The 26,508-nt window shown below is 36.8% G+C and overlaps 1 protein-coding gene across 1 annotated transcript; it reads left to right on the top strand.

Moving 5' to 3' along the window:
• The first annotated feature begins 3,603 nt into the window (after nucleotides 1-3,603).
• cspg4ba (chondroitin sulfate proteoglycan 4ba) lies at nucleotides 3,604-20,100 on the top strand. Its single transcript, XM_042724527.1, has 10 exons — nucleotides 3,604-3,856; nucleotides 5,887-6,050; nucleotides 7,236-10,808; nucleotides 11,093-11,566; nucleotides 11,731-11,907; nucleotides 13,172-13,370; nucleotides 13,811-13,942; nucleotides 15,319-15,491; nucleotides 15,856-16,039; nucleotides 16,467-20,100. Exons 1-10 carry the CDS (start codon nucleotides 3,799-3,801, stop codon nucleotides 18,497-18,499), a joined length of 7,167 nt encoding a protein of 2,388 aa, XP_042580461.1. The 5' UTR covers nucleotides 3,604-3,798; the 3' UTR covers nucleotides 18,500-20,100.
• Nucleotides 20,101-26,508: the final 6,408 nt, after the last annotated feature.

Below are 26,508 nucleotides of genomic sequence, written 5' to 3'. Positions count from 1 at the left end.
GAACATGGTTGTTGTTCAATAATAAAATTATTCCTCAAAAATACAACTTGCCTAATAATTCTGCACTCCCTGTATATATAAAATTTTATTTATTTAACAACACTGTGACATTTTTCCATCAATTTAATGCATTCTTGCTGAATAGAAGTATTCATTTCTTTCAGAAGAAAATCTTATTGACCCCAGACATTTAAATGGTAGTGTATAGTACAAGCACTTTGAAAAATTAAAGTGCTAGATATTAAATTAAATATTTTCCATAAGCAAAAGTGCATTTATTAAAGTCAAACTAAAGTAGCATTTGTAATACAATATTAACAACTTATAGTTTAGATTCATGGAGGACTGGAAACTTACTTGATCAAGATTGAATGTCTGTCCCTTTTCTCTCACCCACAGCAAACTGTCACTAATGTCTTGAACCATATTTAAAACATTTCCCTAAAAACTCAATAAATAATTTGAAAAAAGAAAAAAGAAACCCCCCACAAAAAAAATATCAATATTAAATATACAATCTATAATATACACTCACTTTTTCTAGTCTTCAACTGTCCAATTTTGGTGAGCTCGTGCAAATTCTAGCCTCTTTTTCCTATTTGTAGTGGAGATGAGTGGTACCCGGTGGGGTCTTCTGCTGTTGTAGCCCATCCGCCTCAAGGTTGTGCGTGTTGTGGCTTCACAAAAGCTTTGCTGCATACCTCGGTTGTAACGAGTGGTTATTTCAGTCAAAGTTGCTCTTCTATCAGCTTGAATCAGTCGGCCCATTCTCCTCTGACCTCTAGCATCAACAAGGCATTTTCGCCCACAGGACTGCTGCATACTGGATGTTTTTCCCTTTTCACACCATTCTTTGTAAACCCTAGAAATGGTTGTGTGTGAAAATCCTAGTAACTGAGCAGATTGTGAAATACTCAGACCGGCCCGTCTGGCACCAACAACCATGCCACGCTCAAAATTGCTTAAATCACCTTTCTTTCCCATTCTGACATTCAGATTGGAGTTCAGGAGATTTTCTTGACCAGGACCAGACCCCTAAATGCATTGAAGCAACTGCCATGTGATTGGTTGATTAGATAATTGCATAAATTAAAAATTGAACAGGTGTTCCTAATAATCCTTTAGGTGAGTGTAAGTGTGGCTTACCTTTGGATATATTGAATAATCTGGATAAATTACAGAGGCATTAAGATCTTTTGCCATTTGTAAGGCTAAGAGACAGAACATGGGGTGGTCTCCTGATCCCCAGGCACCTCCATAAACAAACACAACCACCGGTACAGGAGCAGTATCAGAATGGCCAATGATTGGTGAATAATATAAATCTAGTTTGGAATGGCCAAAGGTTATGCCCTAAGAAAAGACACAAGCACAATCAAATACTGTAGTATAATAAAAAGGGACAAGTGCTTTTTCATTTTAATGCTACAATTTTTTTTTAGTAATACAAAGAATTATCATTGTGCTAAATTTAACAGTAGCTACTGCATAGCACAATGTGCACCCTGTGGCTAAGTAAACCACATTAACAGGAATTTAAAAATAGAACTAACTTTCACATAGTGCTTGTTATTTTTGTCATTACTAACTGTTCCAGAGTTTCAACTGAAAGTACAGTTTGCCATACTGCAGATATTTCAGCATCTCTAGCACGGCTCTCGTAAGGCAGTATATGCCCCTACAGGGACTGCAAGAAATATCGCAATCATTAAAAAGCCAACTATAAAAGTAGAGTAACATCAAAATGTTAATGCTATGCTACGTCACCTTGGTTTGAGAGCTTCTATATATTTTTGGTACCCTGGTTTATTGGGCCAGCCATAGAACCTTTGGGCAACTAGAGAGATACTGTAAGGAAGGCCCACTTATAATGCCCCTGCCACCACTGGAAGAGAGAAATAGCACTTAAATGCAATCCTGAAACAGAAAAAAAGAAAGAATAATAATAATAATAAAAAAATGAATTGTATTATAGTAGGGTGTAATATTATAATCTTCTATGTTGTATGACATTATTTTATAATTTGGTTTGAAATATATAAAGACAAACACTCATAACGCTTACTTGAATTTAAATAATATTGTAAACAAGATATGTCATAGTTGTTATTATTATATTATTACTATTAATACATATATTAATAATAGAAAAACAATATTAAAAAATCATTATCATTCCATAATCCAGTGGCTATGCAGTATGCTGATTCCAGGTCCTTGTGAGAACATTTTAATGTTCGTTGTTTTCATAGAAGTATGACACCAAAAAAGTACACGCTATTGAAATTAAAACTAATAAATATAATTATTTAAAATAAATACACTCTTCTGTATCAACCTCATGTCTTGTTACGGTTTTTACTGTACATTGTTTTAGTCACAGAACTATAACAGAAAACATGCTATTGAAATTCAACAATTAAGATAAAGCTGGCAAAGTCTTGTTTTGCAGTTATTTTGACTTGAATTTGAAAATCAATTTTTTTATAAAGTAATTCATAACACACAGTTTTATTACACAACTTCAATGGGTGTGTTTTGTTACAGATTAGATAAACATTTTGATGGTGGTTTTAGCCACAGAACTATCATTGAACACATACTATAGAAAATTAAACCAATACATAATTTACAGATTCAAATTTTACAGATTTCTTAAAGAACATTTTGCAGTAGTTTTCATTGCCAAAAGAGATGCAGGAGTCACACTATTGACATTCAAAAATCACTTGCGAAAACTTACAAAGAGTTAGTATGAGGAAGATACTGCAGTTGTTTTGACTGAGTTTGACATTCAAACCTTTAATAAATTAATTTAAAATGCATACAGTTTTCCATCTTAACTTCAAAAGGTGTGTCTCATTTCTGATTCCAAAATGAACATTTAAATTCAGGGTTTACTCTCATATGTAATTCAGGACACATGCTACTGAATGAAATTCAAATCTGTTAAAAATTAATTAAAATGTACGCAGCTTTCTATTACAACTTCAAAAGCTTTGTCTTGTTACTGATTTCTAGAAGAATATTTTTTTTAATATTGGTTTTAGTCACATAATTATGAGATAACACATGCAATTGAAACTGAATAGCCAATTAAATTGTTTATTAAGCTGATTAACCAATACATCAATTAGTTAAAAATTCAATTTTCGAGCTCATTTTCAAAGGGTCCGTTTTGTTACTTTAAAAACACTTTAATGATTTGTAAGAGGGATCACACCAAATGCATGTTATTTTTTAGTACTGTTCTGAGTAAGATATTATGCATCAAAAATGTTTACATATAGTCCACAAGACAAAATAATAGCTGAATTATGTCAGAAGCTTCAGAAGGAACATATATGTTTCCGATGTTACCTGTTACATGTTGTATAAAAAATAAAAATATCACACACACACACACACACACACAAGCTGTAATGACATATAAAGTTCACATAAGATACATTTACATTCCCCTATAGAAACCTGCGTTGTATTTTATGCATATAATTTTATCCTAAAGTTAATAACTGCTTTAATGACTGTAATTTTCCAAGCGCAACATACGGTCTGTTTTACACGTGAACCTATGCTGTTTGTCGGGGTGAGGGGTAAATATCTGAGGCTAGAGAAAGCTTGAGGAGGCGGAGTTTCTCCTCCAGTTCTCTCCGCTTGCTGCTCGAGCACACAAGTTTGTGGAAAGATTTTAAAGTGTGCAGTTGAACGAGCCGCCATGAATTTGGTGACACAATGTATTTAAAACACGCTGTTTCTTTGTTTCAAGTCGAATGATCACATTATTTTGAAGTTAAAATGAAGACGACCCTTTTAAACGGACTACTCTTGCTTTTTGTCGGACTCGCACAAGGGGGTAAGTTGTTCAAACGGCTCAAGTATGGCTGATGTAAAGCATGTAAAGAAGGAGATTTCAGCATTTACATTTGTGTGTGTAACATTTAAGTTGGGTGATTCAGCAAAAACATGTGGACGATTTATGAGTTTCACCAAACATCACGTTTCTATGTGGTTTTATGCACTTGAGAACAGTGTAGACATTATGGCTGCTGTCTCTGTAACGAAAATACAAGTTATAGTCATTTTAGCTGTTTGTGCATTAACTGACGTTAATACAAACAAATGTACAAATGTACATGTTTAAAGTTGGCTATTCAATGTCCAAATCATGTTCATTGCCAATGTTGCATGTGCCCCCCAGATCAAAAAAAAAAAAAAAAAAAAAAAAAACATTATGTGACATTGGTTTATTGTATACATAATATAACATTCATGATTGCACAGATTTGTGGCTCGCAGAGATTTCATATTCACTGCTTGCCAAATGTCAGGGCACAGAAGGCAGCCTTTTAGTTATTAATAACAATGAAATGCAGTGATTCACCAACATTAAAGCCTGCACTATGGCATTGTATTAGCCAGCATGTTTATTCAAGTGGTAATGTTTAAAAAAAAAAAAAAAATCTTTGCAAACCAGAAGAAATTTATAGAGCTATCCAGCATTATTTAAAGAGTTAAATGTTTATCAGCAAATTCCTGTAATTACATGAATATTAGAATATAAGTGTAATATTAGTGTAATGTGCTAAATTGTGTTTTATTGTTAAAATCAGTTGCAGTTGTTCAGTGTTGAGCTTCACAATAGCAACTCCACTGAATTATCAAGATGTCAGACGTGGGCTTATTTTGGAGCGCATTGTCCAGACTTATAAAATCTCCAGGATGTCAGATGTAGGACCTCTTTGTGTGATAAAAGAAACTAAAGATAGCATGGCATTCTTGTTTTCTCCTCTCTTACTGTCATTCCAGGTTTGACCACAAAGTTTGACATCAAAACATCATTTCTATTTATTGCAGATCAGTTGTACTTTTGATAAAGTACAACTTGTGTCAGCTATGCAAAGTTCAGTGCAAATTTGCATGGTGCCTTAAGCATTGTAAACAAAGGATTTAAAAACGAATACATGTTCATTAAAACAGAACATTTTATTCATGCAATTTGTAGCATCATGAATGAGTAATGGCACTTGCATAGTTTGGCGGAATTACACTAAACATCAGTGTATCATTTCAGTCCTAAAGTAGAAGTGTTCTGTGCCCGTACAAATTAAGGGGTGTAAATACTACAGTGACACTTGTAGAGAGAGGTAGATGAGAGTGTAGAACACATTAGTGTAGATTAAAGGGTGATGTGGTGTGGCTGGGTTAGAAAACAGCTGCGTCCAGGCCTCCATCAATGGACAGCAGGGCTAAGACAATGTGGCTATGTCAGAGTCTTTTATGTTGAGAACAGGGTGCTGTCAGGGCAGAGCATGCCAGCACATGCACATGGGTATCACAGTGCTTCCCTGGCGCCATCCGGCTTGTCCTGTAAATTGTGGTTGTTTTTATTCATTCGGTCATTTTTATTTAATGTCTGTGTCAAAATCACACTGCAACTTTTAAGGGTAAGTTAACACTGAAATGATAAAATTGTCATCAGTTACTCACCCTCATGTTATTCCAAACTATACTTTCTTTATACAAAATAAGATATTCTGAAGAGCATTTAAATGTTTTTTTTTTTTGTCCATACAATGAATGGGGTCCACTACAATGCAATACTTTCATTGTAGGACCAAAAAAATAAATATATTTCTATGTGTTTCACAGAAAAAAGAAAACCATGCTGGTTTGGAATAAGAGTGAATAAATCCCTTTGAATAATAATAATGTCTTTTCTCATAAATCAATTCATTTATCACCAGTTAAAAAGTGTAATTACAAAGCTATATACTTAAACAGTTTAATTCACAAAAACTCATTAACAAAAGGCAAGGAAATGAGCATTCAGGAAAAACTAAAAACAAAAAACAAGCTTCATGGGTGATATTCTCTTATGTGCAGCTTCATTCTATGGTGATGGATTTGTGCAGTTAAAAGGGACAGAGAAGTCTAGCCGTAACACACTGCACATTCGTTTCCGCACCTCCAGCCTGAGCGGCCTGCTTTTCCTGGCTGCAGGGCAGAATGATTTCCTGCTGCTGGAGATGAATGCTGGCAGACTGCAGGTGAGTCACGTGTTGCTATTTCACCCTCAGCAATGTTTAGATCTACCACAACAAAACTACATGTGGAAACATGTCAATTCCATTTAGGCTTGAAAAGAATCTGATTAGAAAAAAAAAAGTGTTAATAAAGACTGACAAGCATTTTGTGTTGAGACAAAAACTCAACACATGGAATATCACCATCCTCTTCAGATGAAATGGAGTGGTGAATTTTATTCTATGGTCTAGTTATGATACTGTCTGAGACTCTTCCGCCTCGGCACCTTTCTTTAAGGTATACTGTACATTACAAACCTGATGATTACACTGACTTAATGGCTGAAGAATGTGGGCTTAGTTGACATTGTGGGAGAAGTAGATACTCCCACAATCCAGTTCCAAAACTTTGCATGAATTTCTGAAATGGATTTTTACATTTGAAATAGGATTCCTTTTATAAAGGATATCTTTGGGCTACAACAGAACTGATTGTGCTGAACATTGAGGTCCGATTTGCTTGTAATTGAAAATATCTTTGAACTCTCACATTTATCTGAGGTCATTAAATTGTGATTTTCTATCCTTTGGCTGTGACTCCCTTTGAGTACATCACAGTTTATAATTGCTTTCAGTTGAGAAAAAGCTAGAAATATTCAGCAAGCCAGGTCAAGTTTTTCTTAGCTGTCTGATGTAAAGACAGTGACATTTTATGTTAAGAGTAAAACGTATTGGCTGTAGACAGATGCTATTTATTACACTTTACACTTGTCTATTTTCAACATGGAAGATAATTTCATGAATATGCACTGTATGAGAAAAATGTGCTATAATTGCATTATAACAACAACATTTATAACAACAATATTTTGTTTCCAAAAATTAAATAATAGGCATTTATATTGTCACTGTATTAAAGCCAAAGTGAATTATTAAGATTATCTGGGAAATATTTACTTTATTTTATTTATATATGTATTTTTATTTCATTCTGTTTTATAAACTGTTTACTTTAATGTTGTATGTATTAAACTAGTGTAAACAATCTTTTTCAATTTAGATATATTTGAAAAGTATTTGGACCCCAGTTATGTCTAGATAATTTATATTAAAAAATATATATAAATCTGTGTATTTTTATGTATAGGATTGTGTAAGGAAAGTTTTTTTTATTTTTTATTTTTTTTACATTGTTTCCGTCATTCACAGGTAAAGTTGGATCTGGGATCTGGAGAGCAGATCCTTCTCTCAGACAGTGGAACCCAGTTGAATGATCTGGCTTGGCACACTGCAGAGCTTTTCCATGACAATTATAATGTCACATTGACTGTGGACAACCACTCCAAGACCAGTCTGCGAATACCAGGTCCAGAGAGAGAGCTGCACATCAATGGCGGCCTGTATGTTGGTGGTACTGGAGGATTGGATCAGGCCTATCTGTCCAGAGATCTCAATGGTTTCCGTGGTTGCCTCGATGAAGTAATATTTAATCAGCACAACCTCCTTTCATCGCTAAGGCCCTACTCAGGGTTCAAGAATGTCTATGAGGTTTCCCTAGGATGCAGCCCTCAGTTTTTTGCCAATGAAGCTGACCCAATCAGTTTTTTCAGTTCACGGGCTTATATATCCCTTCCTCCTTGGACAGCACAACATGAGTGGACTTTTGAATGCTCAATCCACACGTCAGCTGAAGAAGGGATCATCATGTACAACTCAGCTAGACAGGGAGATTTTGTCGCTCTAGAGATCCAGAAAGGTCTCCTTGTTGCAATGGTTGGTAAAGATGGAAGTAAAACAGAGCTACGTTCCCTCACCTTCATCAGTGACAACAAATGGCATAGCATTCAGTTCTTTTTCACACCAAAAAACCTCCAACTTACAGTAGACAGAGAAACCGTAAAGTCCATCATTACCTCTAGATCAAAAACCTTTTATCTGAAAGGTTCCCTTTTCCTGGGGGGAATCGATGACAGCACACGTTCTGAGGTCAGAAAGGTTGGCCTTTCCTCAGTTGCAGGGAAACGTATTAAAGGAGGCTCCTTTAAAGGATGCTTCAGAGACATGAAAATAAATAATGTCAAAATGGGTCTACCCAATGCTTTGGTAACCAAAGACATCTCTGTTGGTTGTGAACCTGAAAAGGAGATGGAAATAAGCACCACAGTGAGCCCAACAACCCTTGCCAGAACCCTTGTTGACTCTATCACTCCACTGCCACCCACAGATGTATCCACCCTAGCCAAAGGTCTTGTCAAGAAGTATGGACGCAATTTTTTACAGCTTAGGAATCTCGTTGTCCCAGAAGGTGGTCGGGGATCCTTGGATTCAAAGCATATCAAAGTAAACCTTGATTTCAAGAAGCTTGGCATCCGTCAGTCTCAGATCATCTTTAGGATTGAAGAGCAGCCGGTGCATGGTCAACTTAGGCTTGATGTAGACCAGGAGCAGGCTGAGCATACATTCAGCATGCTGGATTTGTGGCACGGCAGAGTGATGTACATCCATGGAGGATCTGAAGACCCACAAGACTTCTTCATGTTCTCTGTGTCCTCCAGTAGCAGAAAGGACGTGCCAGGCTATCTAAAGGGACACAAGTTGTACCGGTTTAACGTCACTGTTACACCCACCAATGATGCCCCTGAGTTGAGTCTACCTGAGGGGAATCTGTTTACCCTTTTGGAAAACTCCAAGAAGAGGCTGACCACTGATGTACTGAAAGCCATTGACATTGACAGCAATTACACAGACCTTGTTTACTCTGTGTTAGGGAACCTTAATGCTGATGCAGGGTATTTGGAGAATGAAGACAATACGGGTACACCAGTTACTTCCTTTTCCCATTCAGTTCTTGTAGACGGTAAGATGTATTATGTCCACACGGGTGTGAGGAACTCTAGGATTGTGTTGAGAGTCAGCGATGGCGAGAAGGTGAGCAACACAGTGGTTCTTAGAATCATGGCTGTGGGACTTGAGTACAAAATCTCCAATAACACAGGACTGGAAGTGATCCAAGGAGAGATGTTTCTTTTAAGTACCAAACAACTGGCCATCTGGACCAATGCTTTGAAGCAGGTAGTTGAAATTCGGTACGATGTGATTGAGCCACCGAGATTTGGTGAGCTCCAGAGGATGCACTCAAGTGGAGAATGGAAGACTACCAATTCGTTTTCCCAAAGAGTCCTTGAAAAGGAGCGTTTGAGATACCTCAGCACCTACCAGTCTATCCAAACAAGTAATAGTACAGACCACTTCAAGTGTAAAGTAACTGTGGCCTCCAGAGCTACTGAAGAATTGGTGTTTCCCATAAAAGTAAAGTGGATAGACTACACAATAAAGAACAATAAACCTATAGAGCTGGACAAAACTACGAGAGCTGTAATTGACTCAGAGCATCTTTATGTAGAAGCACACGGTGTACATTTGTCTGAGGATGAGCTTCGTTTTAGAATGTTGACTTTACCAAAGAGGGGAATAATTGAAGTGAATAACGCCAAGCTGGATGTAAATTCCACATTTTGTCAAAAGGACATCACAGATCTGAAAGTCCAATACCAGCTAATGGAAAGATCATACGAGGACACCAATGATGAATTTCTTTTCCACATATTCTCAAAGCATGCACATTCAGCTAGATACATTTTCAAAATCAATATTAAAGCAGATGTCAACAGCATTTTCATGACTAACAATGGGCTGTCACTTCTTGAAGGTGAAAGTAAACTCATCACAAAGGATGAATTGTTTGCTGAAACTCTAAGCAGTAAAGAAATGTACTACACAATCACAAAGACGCCGCACCATGGCAAGCTAATGCGAATCAACTTGTCCAACTCTACCAAAGACTTTGACAGTATTATTTCCTTTACCAATCAAGACATTCTTGAGGAGCGTATTATGTATGTTCACGATGACAGTGAAACAACTCTTGATAGTTTTACCTTCATAGCCTCCACAAGTCCAGTAACAAAGCTTTCTTTAACAGATAAGGACATTGGCTCCAAGGAAGGCATGTTTAACATCTCGATACAACTGATTAATGATGAGAAACCCATCCGCATTGTAGACAAAGTTTTCCATGTAGTCAGAAATGGACAGAGGTTACTTACACTTGATGACCTGTGCTACCATGATGCAGATTCAGACTTCAGTGATAGGCAGCTTCTCTACACCCGGCGTGGTATCCCAATGGGGGACTTGGTTCTTGCAAATGACACTTCACAAAAGCTGTACCAGTTTCACCAAGAAGACTTGGAACAGAAACGAGTGCTGTTCATTCACCATGGGATGAACTCTGGGCGTTTTGTTCTCTTTGTGTCAGATGGCAAGCACTATGTGTCCTCTCTGTTGGATATTAGCGCACAGGATGCTTATTTAAAAACTGGCAACAACACAGGCCTGTTGGTTCAAAAAGGGCAAGCCAAAACTCTTACTAATGCTAACTTTAGTGTAGAGACAAACCTTGACATCAGAAATGACAATGAAATATTATTCACAATCCATGAGGCTCCGAAACATGGAGGGCTGTATTTAAAAGACAGCAAAATTGAGTCATTCACCCAGCATGACCTGAGGAATGGCTACTTGTCTTATCATCATGACAACAGTAAGAATCTGGCTGACGTTTTTACACTCCTGGTGAAAGCAAAGGACATTCAGCTTGATGTTAAAGTACATGTGAAGGTGTTCCTGGAAAGCCATCAGAGGCCACCCGTAGTCCTTCATAACAAAACCTTGCTGGTGGAGGAGGGAAAACCGGTTAAGATCGAGAGCAATAAACTCAAGGTAAATATGATCTTTTATTTAGCTACCTTTAGCATTATTTTGCTCCATCAAGGGATTTGTTGGGGAAACTACTTTGAGACTGACCAAACTACAAGCTTATAATAATTTGAAGTACTTAAACATCATAACCGTCTGAACAAACCGATGAACCATTTGAACAAACTGATTCATTAGATAGAAGGATTCACTCCCCAACCACAATCCCTACTTATTTTAGTTGCTCCTCAACACTGAATGCAAGATTCAAAAATAAAATAGGGCCTACTATTTCTATTTCTTTTCAGGTGACTCATGAGGCAAGTTCAGCTTCAGAAATAACCTTTACTGTCAAAGTTGCTCCATCTTATGGATATTTACGCCATTTTATTGAGGGTAAAGATCAGTACCAAGGAACACAAGAGGACCCATTAGTGACCTTTTCCCAGCGGGATGTTAATGCTGGCAACATTCAGTATGTACAGGTGGCACCTGGCCAAGAGAGTGATTCATTCTCGTTGGAGGCCAGCAATGGAGTCGCAGAGGTCAATGACATCATCATGTCTGTGGATATCATCCCACGCCTCATACCCATTGAGGTGTCCAATATCACTCTGAAGGAAGGGGCATCTAAAGCTCTCACAGAGGGCGTTATCAGAGTAACAAACCCACATTTCTCAGGCCTCAATTTTGTGTACTACGTCTCAGAGGGTCCTCTGCATGGCCGCATTGAGAATTCACGTTTCAGAGGGATTCCCACAACCTACTTTACAAGGAAGCAGGTAAAGTTTTCCCAGTTAAAAAAAAAAAAAAAAATGGAATATGGAAAGGCATGAGCAATCAGTCAAATGGTTAGGGGTACTTTGTTTTGTATTTTATTTATATATAAGATTTTTTTAATGTATGTTTATATAGATATTTACATTTTTTTGTTCTTACTTGGCAGGTGGAACAGGAGTTTATTTATTATGTCCATGACAACACAGAGACCTCAGAGGACCACTTCACTATCACAGCAAATGACACAGACCTGCGAAAACACAGTGCACCATGTACTGTGTATGTCCAGATCACAGCCGTCAATGACGAGCCTCCAGCCATTACAGCCAACAGGGTTCTCAGGGTGAGATTACTATATATAACCTTCTTTTTATGACTAAAGTCAGCTGAGGTTCCAGTCTGAGAATGTTTTATGGAGTTTGAAAACACTGCAGAGGTCTGTAAATAAGATGCTGGGATTTGTGTACTGTTTTATTATTACATTGTCTGTGTTCTGACGTTTCCTTTGGTCTCCCATCAGTCACAGAAGAGTAGAGATGAGTACACAGTTGTTTCTGAGACCCTTAAGGCCAAGCTACTAGTTGTAGATGTAAATTATTGGCTTCAACTTGAAGACAAGTCTAAAGTCTCAGATCACAGACCATCAAGGACAGACAGAAGGGCTGCTCTGCATGCTTCAGATTCCTCAAGGCATTTCTGTTTCATGGTTTTTGAACTTTTTGCTGAAAGACACTTACAGCAGGTTTTCCTTTGGCTTTAATTATTAATAATTAAAAATGATTTAGCTTGTTGATCCCAAACACAAATATTTAAATATTTATAATACCAACAAGGTGGCTCACTACTGTCTCAATGATTACAGTCTGGCTTATTTATTTCAGTGGTTTGTATTCAGTTGCTCAACAGGGGTTTAGAGAAAGCAGACATATATAGAATGTGGTTCGAGGTACTGGTGTACGCATGGATACATTTTTTTTTTTTTTACAACTAGTGATTTCCTCTGAGGTCTGCCTTTTTGAATGATCCATAATTAAAAAAAAAAAAAAAAACTTTCATCTTCACAGTTCTGACAGAGCTATATTTCTATGTGAAGATATGACTAGACATGCACAGACAAATATTGTATGCACGCAATTTCCCATGAAATATGACATGACATTTCTAAAATATTATATGTTTTTCTTATAGCTTTATCAGAGTGTATTTGGGTAAAGACATGATTTGTAAGATTTTTTGCACCCTGTCATCAATAACAATATTGTTTATTTTTTTTCTGCTGAAAGACTGTTTCTCTTGATTCCTCTTTATACAGTACTGTAACACTGTATATACATTTTGTATATTGTTGAACCCAAAATATATTCTTATAAGCTAGAGTCAGGATGTCTCCTTATGTGTGTTTTGTACTGTTCAAATTCAAATAAGTTGAGTTAAGCTTGTGTTCCCCAAACTGTGATCAGCTGGAGTAAGATTCAATCAGTGGACCATGATACGAATAAAGAGCACAGGAGAGTTAAATTTTACCCATCAGGCTAAGCTGTCTGAATAAACTATAAACCTTTCCAGCACTAATGTGTGTCTCTTTATATGTTTGATTGTTTAATCAGGTATGGGTGGACTCCGTCACAGAGATCACCCCAGAGGATCTGAACGCAGAGGATGAGGACACACTTCCTGAGCAGCTGGAGTACATTATTACCCAACCCAGCAATGGTCATCTGGCTCTAAAGACTGCCCCCAATAGGCCCATCATGAACTTTACTCAAGCTCACATTGACCAGCGGCAACTGCTTTTCGTACATAGTGGTGAGATATCATACACAATCAACAATCTCACAAAACAATCATTTTAACAAGCCTCTGATCTGTGCAACAGTATGTCATGTTTAACCACTAGATGCCAGTGTTGTGCATTAAGTCACAGCACACCACTCACTGTTAATGCTATGTATGCTGCCCTTTTTAGGTGAAAATAGGTTTGAGTGCAACAGTGGCATGGAATAATTAGTTTGGACATGGTATACTTCATCCAACGGATTCAGTTCTGAACTAAACTGTATTTGTACCAAATATATTATAAAAAACAAAATGCTGTTTATTACCTGTTTATTATTTTTTAATTCATTTATTTATTTTTTGCAACATTTTTATGTAAAGTAAGTTGTGTGTAACGTGATATCGAAGTTGCAGTGCACTGTAAACCAAATTCCTGGAAATTATAATGATTGCTCTCTTTTACTTCTCAGGGCCGATGGCAGGAGGCTTCAACTTCCAAGTAAACGATGGTGTGAACTTTGCTCCCAGGCAGATATTCAGTATTACAGCTCGTGCCCTGGTTCTTAATCTAGAGAAGGCTGGACCTCTTAAGGTGTTTCCAGGTAATGCTGATTAACATGATGTGAAGTTCAGCGTAACACACGGATTACCTATAAGGAAATATTAGATGTTATACAAAAATCATTGTAGAGACAGCACTTTAGATCTCTGTCCAAAAAAAAAAAGTCTTAATTTTGTTTGCAATCTTAGTTTGCTTACGTTCCAGAAAATATTGTGTTCGCCATCTCTTTTTATGGAGTTAAGAGTAAAATAGCATGTCTTGTTACAGCAGTGAGGTCAGCATCTGGCTGCCTGGCTTGCAAAATCAGAGCACCAGATTGACGCCTCCTTTCCACTCTGTATAAAGTCAACAACGCTGTCTCCACCCACTAACTAAGTCTCTGTCTGAGCATCAAGTGTTTCATGGTTTCTTAATCTTAAAGCAACTGATCCATGTAATAACAAAACGACTTTAACTGTCGGGCTATAAAAAGCTCAGTGGAGAGCATTTGAGCACTGAACGAGTCACTGTAAAAGTCCCTAAAGTTATTAGGCTACAGTCATTTTCTTAATTTTAGAAACAGTTAGAGTCACATTTAAAACTAGAGCTTTGTCTGAGAAAACAACAGCTGCTGCATCTGCTTTCAATTTTATAAATGGCTCTGAAACACTAAACTAAAAGATAGCATGTGAAAAAGGTTTTATCTGTTATGTTAGTAACAGATAATTAAACTGAATTTATTTGTTCCTGGAGTCCATTATTCTTCTGTGCCCTATCCATCTAATGTTCTTTTTTAGTTTATTTGATTGCTTTATTTCGAATTCATTTTTAACATGAGTAGGAACCTGGAACACTATTAAATAAATAATTAATAACAGATAATAAATCAACAGAAAGTTTGACCATTATTCTGCCGCTTTGTGTCCATGTGTTTAACAAATGCTTCCTGTCAAGCTATTCTTGTGGCCTTTGTGCTGAGAGAGTCGCCAGGGCCTCTTTCAAATGGTTAGACACATCAGAAAACTAAATACAGAAACTATGACCTTCGGTTAAGGTCATGAAAGAAATCGGTAGATTCTTTTAGCAAAATCCTTCCTGGCATATAGCTTGAAGTTCTTTAAATTCAGTCACTCTAATGTGCTTCAACCTAAAAGTGATCTGAAACAGGATCTTGAAATGCTTGCCTATCCTCAGTCTTTGACTGTTTTTACAGGTTTGAAGCAAATAGAGCTTGCCAATTTGTTGGTGGTTGTAATTTATGCTTCAGATGCACTTCTATTAAACCTCACCGCAAAAAAAGCTTAACATTCACATTTCAAAGCACATGAGCTACTATACACCAGACAATGTTGTTTTGTTTATAGTCTGTACCAGACGAGACCATTGTGTTCTTTTGTCAGTTTTCAGGGCTATTCTTATGGTGTTTTTTTTTTCTAGGTTCCTTATCCTTGATTTCAAACAACATTCTTCAGGCCGTTACCAATGATGATACCGGCCTCTCAAACAGAACCATTTATTTTACTGTGATCAATCCCCCAAAATTTGGAAAACTGGTCAGTTTGAAGGCAGATAAGACCACAACTGATATTTCATCCTTCACACAACAAATGGTGAGTGTTGCCAACTTCTTTTTCCCAAGTCAGTGCCATGCATATCAGAGTGCAGGGTAATGAATTATGAATTGAATTTAACTATGAGCATGATCAGAGAGCCTGTCATGTTTGCAAGCTGAATGTAACATGTCCTAGTTAGCCAGCACAAATCGCTGCTAATGCGGAATTGCTGCTAATGATAATTCAAACATATGATGACACAATGTTGCTATGCAGAAAGAGAGTAATAATAAGAATTATTTTTTTACAGTAATGTGTAAGACTTTTTTGGGGGATTTGGGGGGCATGTGTTGTTTTTATCAGTGTTTTGTTTTTTTCATGTTTTGTATTTCAGTAACTCATGTAACTTCAATCATTACAGGTGGATGAGGGTGAAGTAGCATATCATCAAATTCATGGGACGTCTTTAGGATGGGCGGCGCTAGACAAGTTCATATTTACTGTGTCCTCTCCACCTGCTACGCTTGAATCCAAGACATTTGACATTGACATTTCATATGAAAATATTGGACCTGAACAAAGTTCTGTGCTCCTCAAAAATAAAGGTACAGTATGAAAAATTGACAAAACAATTTGTATTATTTAGTTTACAGTCAGTAATGTTGTATTAAAAAATGTATGTGTGTGTGTGTGTGTGTGTGTGTGTGTGTACAATATTCTAATATGCCAGTTTGAATCTCAAGAAACAATCTTTATATATTTTGTGGAAACCATGATACATTTTTTTCAAGATTTTGAACAGTTGCATATGTAGCTGTGAATTTAATATGTATTTTCATTATGATTAATGTCGAATGGACATTAATGTCGAATGGAAAGCTTTAAAATTTTAAAAGGTAATATTGTAAAAATAGCCAAGTATACTATATATATACTATATACAAATCTGTCATTCTGACTGTCACTGAAGAGTCATGGCTTCTGTCAAATAAAATGTATCACATTGTTTTTTAATTTTTTTTTTATATCCAGGTGTGACGGTAACTGAAGGAGATAAAGTGCTAATTGGCAAATCGATGCTGGATGCATCCAATCTCATGAGCAAACAACCTGAATCCAAGCGCACCTCTTATGAAGTTTGGTACCAGGTCACATCTCTTCCAAAGCATGGTACCATCGTCGTTGGGGAACGAAATCTTACAAAAGAAAAGCCCAATTTCTCTCAGTTCATCCTTAATAAGTATGGAATCACATACCATCATGACAACTCCGAGACCACCCATGACCATTTTGATTTTGATGTGTATCTGAACCTAAAGAGCAAACCACCAACTCGCCCCCTAGATCCCTCAGAGGTTGTGTCAGAATCATTCAACATCACTATAATCCCCATAAATGATCAACCACCTGTTTTGAAGACCAAAGCTCCCAGCCTCAAAGTCGTTCAGGGAGACACCATGGCTATCAGACCCAACCACTTAAGTGTGGTTGACTTGGACAACCCACCAAGTGAAATCCAGTACACAGTGATTAGCAAACCTAGCAATGGTTTCCTAGCTATTACAGAGCGCATGAACGAGTCGGTGGACTCCTTCTCCCAGGCTCAAATCAATAATGGAGAGGTGTTCTTCATCCACGATGGCAGTCCATCATCTGGAGCATTCTACTTCAGCGTCACCGACGGCCATCATCGTCCATTATATAAACTCTTCAATCTGGAAGTGGTAGAGATCACTGTTTCACTGGCTAACAACACAGAGGTGCTACTGGAGCAGGGACACACTTCTGTAACCCTCACACGGTCACACCTAGCTGCAGTGACCAATGGTAAAAACACCACAGTGCACTATAAAATCACAGTACCACCAAATTACGGTAAACTCTTACTAGATGATGAAGACGTCACTGTTTTCAATCAAGATGATCTCCAGGAGGGAAAGCTGAGATACCACATGGTCAGCCTTGAATCATCCCATGATAACTTTGAGTTTGCGGCCTTCACAACAGAAGCGAATCTAACTAACCAAGTAGTTAACCTCACTGTGAAACCCCTCATTAAGTATGCAGAAGGGGTAACATTTGCTAACGGAGTTCGAATTAAGCTGAAGTCACATTTGCTGAATGTGTCCGAACTTGCTTTGTTGAGTGGTAGTGACCCGTTATTTGAAATTACCTCACCTCCGGAGAATGGCAGGATTGTCCGGGCAATTGGCAGCAAGGGAAAGAAAGTGGAATCTGTGGGGTCTTTCACTTTTAGTGAACTACAGCAGGAGAAACTGGCCATTGAGTTGAAGGCGAACCTGACAGGTGTCCATGAAGTAAATGATTCTCTCAGGTTTGTTCTTAAAGCCAACAACGTCCAACCCGCCAATGGGATTTTCACTTTCAGCATCATAGCTCATGTTCCCACTGTGGAGATGTCAACAGTGATCCCAGTGACCACAATCAGACCTGGTTTTCGTAACCAAACTGCTGCATTGAGCTCGTTTCCATCTTCAACATATGCACCTGTGCAACCCACACAACGGGTGACCAAATCTGGGTCAAGATTCAAAGGTCGCAACCGTTGGGGTAATTCAAACAGCATTGACATGGGTACTACTAACCTAAAACCAACCCATGGGGTGGAGGAGATTTATCCCATAAATAATACCCCGGTCAAAGTAGAGTCGGTTTCCCAGACGGGCGCTTCCTCAAACTCCATGATCATCCTTTTGCCCCTTCTTGCTCTTCTGCTGCTGGTCATCATTGTGGTTGTGTTGGTGCTGCTCTTAAGACGGAACTGGAAGAAGAAACCAAAGCCTTTAAAGAGTACGTCAGGTGCTCCTGCTCAACCGGATCAGGACCAGCCACAGTGGCCTGCAAGTGTCCCTGTCGTAACTGTCACTCCTCTTACTCCAGTAAACGCTGGAAGTTCAGCCATAACCAAACTGCAAACCAGAAATGAGAACTCGCAGTATGGCACCTCTGTGTCTCTGTGCTCTTTTGGAGACCTGGAGCCTGAAGTTTCACAGCTTTGCAGGATCACCAACCCCACTCTGCGAAACAATCAGTACTGGGTATGACCTTAAATATTCAGATTCATCACTGTACTCTCTGAAACGTGATTGAAACACTACATTCAAGTTCTGAAGTCTCAATGAACTGCGTTTGTTTGATGTTTTGCAAAAGTTGTACATGATCAATATTTTCCCATTAACCCAAGAAAACCATACAGCTGAAGATTTGGGCATTACTTGCCAATTATGAAATTCTAGGAAGTTCACTTAATGTTACAAACATTCACATTTTTAAAGTCACAGTGTATTGGAAGTAGCGACAGATCTTTTTGGCGGTTATTTTGACAAACATCCACGTGAAACAGATTATCGAATGCAGGGCAGGGACTTGGTTCTATGCATTGGTTGTTGATTGGATGGTGGCAGATCTGAATGGATACTTGCAGTTGAATATAAGAACGGGACAGGGTTTAAGTGTTCTAAATGACTGGGGAAAAAAAACAGCATATTTCACCAGAGAGAAGTCTGTCGTTTCACCAGATGATTGAGTTTTGACATTTTGATTAAAAATCATATGCTCAATATATATATATATATATATATATATATTAAAGTTATACATGGATAAACCATTCACACTAAGACCAATAACATGCATTTAGAAACCTGATCAATTACCATTTCATGCACACTTTAAATATTTTTTTATCCTCTTTGGCAAACTAAGTATTTGTTAAGTTCTGTTGCATTTTGTGAGAAGGTTATTTTGTGTTTTTGTGCATTTGCTAAATGCACAAAGTCATTTGTGAAGACACAAGTGATGCTGGGAGTTTTAAAAGTCATTTTTGTGTCTACCTCAGATCAGATAGCCTCATAACAAGAAAATGACAAAATCAAAACAATGTGTTACACTGAAATCATTATAATGGGATAAAATTATGTGGTACTATGTTTTGTATACTGAAACTATTTAAAGCCGAAAGGATATTTATTTATGATATTAGAGTTTCTAAAAAAATATAATAATTACATTTATTCCAGCACTGAGAGAATCTCTGTGTGTGGTGTGTATGTTTAAACAGCTCAACTCTGTATATTTTTGGTAAGTTTTACTTTGTGTATTACATATGTGTGTTATAACTAAATGTTTATATAAAAGTTTTTATACTCTCAGGAACTTCCTCTTAGAAGTAATACCATCCATCTTTAAATGATGCAATGGGATGAAAGCACTGGATTCTTACCACTGATCTCTTTAATTGTGGTAAATGAAACACTGTTGCTTGATTTGAACTACATATAGTATCCAAAATATGAACTAATTTCAGTATTTCCAATAAATTGTTGCAGCTGTGGTCATATCGCTACATATGGCCACCGGGACATCTGTATTGTACAAAAATGTCAGTGCAGATTTTTAAACAAACTGAAACTGAATACATTGTATTTACAGTAGGTTCAGTTCTTCAGAATATTTTTCTTTGTTACTGTATATTTTCCCTCATTTATGAGTCATTTGTCTGATACACTGAATAGTTCTGTTTGTTAGTAAATAGAGCATGTTCTGCAATCCAGCCATCTTGACTCCTGTCATCTCTTCTTGTTTAAGCAAAATGTGGTCAAGTTAAATAAATCAATATAGACCTCATTTCAGATGCAGTTTCTTTGTTTAGATGGATGTTGTGGCTTTTTGGCCCTGTACAATTTAGAGCTCTTCTCCTTTTAGAAATAACACAAAGACGAAAAACAGTGAGGTGCCTCTGGGGCAGTGGCGGCTACTGGTCTGTCAGGGAGGGGAAGCTCATTTTCGGCCTACATCATAAAATTGTCTATTTATTTAAAAGTAAATTCTGCCCTACGTTCCTTTTCAAGAAAATAGTCTGTGACCCTGTCGTACCAACTAGGAGTCTTTTCAAGTGACTTGACCAGTGTCCTCTCAATGGCCAGCAGAGCTAGGCTGCTTAAACGGCCTTGGCCCATTGTGTTTCGGGTGTAGGACTTGAGTCGCTTTAAACAGGAGAAGCTCCTTTCTACACCTGCAGATATGAATGAATGAATGAATGAATGAATGAAGGAATGAATGAATGAACGATCTAAAAAAAATATTAAACTCTGTAAAACTGAAACAAGGAATGTGGTGTATAATTGTGTTAAATGTATGATGAAAATCAAGCAATTTCGCCAAGCAAATATCAAAGAAATAGGTTGCAGCAGTTTTTATTTCGACTGAACTTGAGAAATCCGCGATGGGACTGAGCGCGAATAGCTTCAGTGATTCCTTATAGTACAGAATCGCTGTCAGTCAAAAGGAGATGCAGTCTTTCGACAGACCCTCCAATCATCACGCAGAAGCTCGGAGTCCGGGCCAGCCCACTCCCCATTCACCCCCAGAGACGCTGAGCGTCCGTGGGAGGGACATAATCGCAGCGTTTATCCAATGACCCTCTAGTTTCGAAGCGCTGAAAAAAAACGTTCAAAGCAGCCCTATTGAAGTCAATGGATGCTGGGCTTCAATAGGGAAATGCACTGTGACGCTGCGGGAATGTATGAGAAGGAAATCGAGTCAGCCGACCTGCTATATGTAACTGATTCTGAACGAACTCGTCTTTGAGATGAACGTTTTCTAACGCATTTTTAGTCAATAAAATGTTAATACAATAGTACATATTTGACCATTAATTTTGTGACATTATAAGGGAAGCCGAGCTTCCCTTGCAGTCTTAAAGAAATCGCCACTGCTCTGGGGATGTAATTGCTGTGATACTTCATTCCTCGTATTTAATTACTGTGTTAATAGGCGCTAAAAGTGTCTTTTTAACCGCTTTCCAGATGCACGCTGAGATCTCTCTTTGGCAAAAAGTGTTTGTGATTAAAATAAATAGTAAAATAGATACCATATACTATTAATAAAAAGTCACTATTTTTTATTATAATATCATAATTAAAATAATACATGTAATAAAAGGCATTCTCTGTCACAAGCCGCATGAGTGTGATTGAATATCGGTTCCAACTGGTTTGCATTACAAACAGACAAAATCCACTGCAATGTGCTGACCTTACAAACGCGACACTGTGAAACCGTTTCTGTTTAAGAACATCAGTGTCAGGATGATTCACACTGTAAAAAACGTTGGGTTGTTTTTTTTAACCAAACCGTTGGGTTACAAATATTGGGTCACTGTATTGGGTTATCTTAAAATTTGTTGGGTAATTTTTTTCATCGTTGGGTTATTTTTAGTTATAACCCAGCTCTTGGGTTAAATATGGTTCCCGCTTCACTCCAGTTCAAATTTTAACGGTCCAGTCAGCGACTCAGCGGCAGTCTGCCTGATTATGAAAAGTAAGTTACTGTTAATATAAGTTAACTGTTATTTAAGGGATACTCCATCCCAAAATGAAAATTTTCATAATACACACATACCCACATCTCTCCAAAAACCCAAAAAATCCTCTCTCCTCCGGAACACAATTAGATATATAATATAAAAAAAAAAAGACAGACTGTCCAATAGACTGCCAAATAAGTAACAGTGTCAAGGTCTAGGAAAGTATGAAAAGCATCGTCAGAATACTCCATTTGCCATTAGTGATTCAACCGTAACGTTAAGAAGCGACTAGAATACTTGATGCTTTTCATACTTTCCTGGACCTTGACACTGTTATTTATTTGGCAGTCTATGGGACAGTCTCAAGCCTCCAGGTTTTCATCCAAAATATCTTAAATTGTGTTAAGAAGATGAATGAAGCTTTTATAAGTTTGGAACGACATGGGGGTAAGTGATTAATGACAACATTTTCATTTTGCGGTGGAGTAACCTTTTAAGTAATGTGTACTGAAACGTTAATTAAATCCTAAAACTATTTAAAAAACAAAGTTTAAATTCCCTTTAGTCAGTTTTTTTGTGAGTGGTTTATCTGCTTATTCTATGATTAATTCACACCTAAATCGACTTCACAACTACTCTTCATTGAAAAGGTTTGACAGTAGCTTTAGAATAATGTAATCTCTTTATATATTGCGTTTTGAGTGACTGGCCAAAAAGAACAAAAGGCTAGCCCTCTTAATAAATCCCATTGTGTAGAAACATTATCTATTATCTGTAATGATTTCCCTCCTTATTCTTAGCAGTAGAAAAGCTAATTGCTGTAAATGAGCCCGGATTCCTATAAGAAAAGGAGCTGAGCATGTTCGCACTTGGCTGTGGTGACTATGACTCATTCTGAGCTATATTGTGAAGAAGAATCCCAAGAGATGGAAACATAATTAGTTTAAGCCCTCCAGATCATAAATAGCTACCAAGCAACAGAGGATTGACTCTCCTGGATCCCTGAAGTCTTAATTAGATTTCATGTCATGCGCGATGATCACGCCAATAAGAGTTTTTAAGGGAAGTTGAGCCTCAGCGTCTGATTTGAACTATGCTAGGGTACTTCTAAATGTTTAGATGTTAACTTACCTCTAAAATTCACAGTCTGGGAAAATTTGTGGAAGTCATTGATGACTCATCTTGCACTACTCAGATTTTTGTCCAAATGCTCTCAAATAAGAATGTCACTCCCACTCTTACATATAAGATATACAGTATAAGGCTTGGTATGCAGCAGGTAAAATACTAACCTAAATAGACATACTTGCCCAAAATAATATTTAAAATGCTTTTACATTCCCTATACAGGTTATACAACATGTAATAGCTTTTTCTATTGTTCCAGTTAATCTACTGTTCACAATATCCCTGTGTCATAAAGAGGAAAAGTAAAACAAGCTGTTTTATATTTTCTAATTAGTTTTTTCTCTCTTACTGTGAACACAGTGTTATTTATATACTATTAAAAAATTATAAGAATTTATCAATATTCTGAATTAGCATTTACTTTTAGATTTTCATTTTAATTAAAGTTTAATTATTTAATTTTTTAATGGTTTTTTCTTTATTATTTTGTTTACATTTTCTTTTATATTTAATTTCAATTAATGAAAATAATTTCAGTAGTTTCGGTTTTAGATTTTAACAATAACTAATACCCAAGTCTCCAATTTGACATTTAAAAGGCTAACTGAGTCCAGTGAAGTAAGCAGTACATGCTGTTTATTTTCTAGTGTCCAGCCTATCAATAAAAACACTGACATGAAATAAACACCAATTCCTGGAACTAGAAGTACAAAGGTTAAGACAGTTCTCCTGAAGAATCTCGGACAAGTAGAGCTTGTTCTAAACTCAGTTCTCGACAATCTAATCTAATTCTCAAACACACCCGAATATGCCCTTAGTAAACTGAGTCTAAATGTAGTATGGATGTGAAATGTAACATTAGGAGATAGAATTTCACAGGTGTGGGTGAGGAAACAGTATCTTCACTGAAAACACCCTTACATACACTTAAACTCACCTTGTCTTTTTTATGAAAAAAATTAATAAATAAAATAAAACACAGCTCCAATTAGTGTTAAATTAAACAAAAAAGTTAGATAATTTCTACACAGATTCAGAAAAAAATCAATGGCCAGAACATTATTTAATATGAGTCCTATATGTAGAATGTCATAATAGCCCCAAGACCTCAAATTTTTGTGCAATTAAGATAAGAAATGATGCACTGCCATCAAAATGTCCTCACTTGTATAGTGAAAGATCATGACAACCCACTAGTGAGGACATTTGACTGGTCCTCACTAGTTAAAAAGGCTTATAAATCAGCCAAAAGATGTTTTGATGTTCTAGTGTTCTGCAGATGTTAAGGGGATAGAAAATATCATTAACCTGATAGAAAATCAATGGAAGTCTATGCAATGTCCTCACTAAGATAGCAACACAAACATGTGTGTGTGTTTGTACAGTATGTGTGTAGTCAGTGCTCTTGGCCAGCAGGCAGAAAGAGGAGGAAGCAGTCAGCGTTTTTTAGACATGAATGAGGCCCTGCTAGAGCGGGCTTCCTGTGTGGGGCTATAAAAACAACACAGCAGTGAAGAATGCCCACTGCTCTCACATTCTAGACCTTTCTGCCAGGTCTGATCATCTTGTGAGGGACCTCTTCCAATAATATAGGCAGCAATATATTTTAATGCATGAAGCCCCATTTATACTGTGATAAATGAAATATTATAAATATTATTTAGAAGATATTTTCTTTACATGTTTTACTATTAAAGTTTTTTTGTCAGTATTAGAGTAATGTTAAATGTACAAAAATGGAAGAAAAACAAAATTATAATTGTCAATAATAAAATGTTCAAAAAAAATAAATAAATCAGAAATGAAAATAAGTATTCATTCAGATTTCCAAGGAAAAATAGTCTAAAAAAATTAAATAAACTGCACTATTGCCTGTGATTTATTTGAAAATATCATCACTTAAAGAAATGCTAAAGCAAGTTTCAAGGCTTTGAAAGAGTTGCACCATGTGAACTTTCTTCAGGTTGTCTTGCTGTGAATCACACATAAATCAGATGTGTTTAGCCCACTTCCTGTTTGTTTAAAAAAAAAAAAAAGTCAAATAAATTAAAATAATATACAAACTAAGTATAATTCACTTGAGAGTGGGCAGGTTTAGTTAATGGTCCGTTGTGCACCGCCAGCATTACCTCATGGGATATTGCAGCTTGTTATGCTTAAGGGCTGGTCACTGAAAAGTCAACGCTGCTAAATTTTTGCTGCAAAGATACAGTGACAAAGAGCTTGCTTGAATCGCCTGTATATTTAATGGATATTTTTGGTCTGTTTTGGGAACTCATACTTATTCTAGGGTCTATATTAACTGCATAACCTGTCAAAGCACAAAAAACACATGAGCAGACTGGCAGAATGTCTTTAAAACACACAGGAAGTGGGCTAAATGCATTTGATAATTGTGTGATTCACAACACTGTGACAATCTGATGAAAGTTCACATGGTGCAACTCTATCAGAGCCTTGTGACTTGCTTCAGCATTTCTCTTCATTTTTTTGAGTGCTAAAGCTATTTACAAATGAAGTTTTTAATAGCAGAAGTAACAAATTCCTCTTTGCTATTGATGGGAATGAAACACTTCAAGTGAATTTAGCAGCTCCTACTTTTAAAGGGATATTTCACTCAAAAATAAAATACTGCTATCATTTACTCACTTTTTTATGTTGGTGGAATGCAAAACATTTTGAAAGTAAATGAAATGAAAGTAAACGTTTCCCAAAAGCATTGTAAAGCCTAAGCTGATCATAGCTCCATTGGTTTAAATGGTTCTACGATATACTTAAAGCTTACGATACTTTTGGGAAATGCAGCCCTGTACTCTGTGGCTTGAATAGAGTGTGTTCCTGTGAACACTAGTTCCTCTTGGGATGCAAAACAGCTAATTTTCTATCGAAACATGGTATAGCTTGCTGGGAATTTTTATGGTAAAAACCAAGGATATGAACTCCTAACATTGGAATCTGTAGTCACAGTGTTTGGAGTGCATAGTTTTTCTGGGGTTTTCCAGTAAAGGCCATCCTGTAGACTATAAGAATGGTGTGGAGTCCACATCCCCTCAGCGGGTCAAGTGCACATCAAAGTCCTGTGATTGGAAACAGAAGTTCAGGCAGCAAGTTCCTGGCACTGCTCAGGTATGCTGGGAAACTGTAGCACTGCATGCAGTTAAGCAGGAAATACTGCAGCATGTCAGAGAACTCATCAGCACTTCTTGTCAGGAAAATCTATAAAAGGGACATGTATCTTGATTCATTTAATGATGGAATTATTGTTTCTTTTTGTTTTTATTATTATTTATTATTACCAAATCTAATCCAAAAATTGTGAATAAAATGTAAAAGAAATTAAATTTTACAGTAATTTTTTTCTCATTTCAAGATTATGTGACACTGAAGACTAGAGAAACAGCTGCTGGAAATTCAGATTTTGACAGGAATATATTAGTTTTTAATATATATTAAAATAGAAAATGCTTTTGAATAGTAATAATATTTAACATTATTACTGTATTTTTGATCACATAAATACAGTATAGGCAAGAATAAGAGATGGATTTCAAAAACATTACTATCAAACCAAAATATTTGAATGGCAGTACATTTCATATGTATTCCTTTTTAATATCA

The sequence above is a fragment of the Cyprinus carpio genome, chromosome B5 (assembly GCF_018340385.1).
Source record: "Cyprinus carpio isolate SPL01 chromosome B5, ASM1834038v1, whole genome shotgun sequence".
Lineage (NCBI taxonomy): Eukaryota > Metazoa > Chordata > Actinopteri > Cypriniformes > Cyprinidae > Cyprinus > Cyprinus carpio.
Note: the sequence above shows the minus strand (reverse complement) of the source record. Positions and strands in the feature narration are given on the sequence as shown.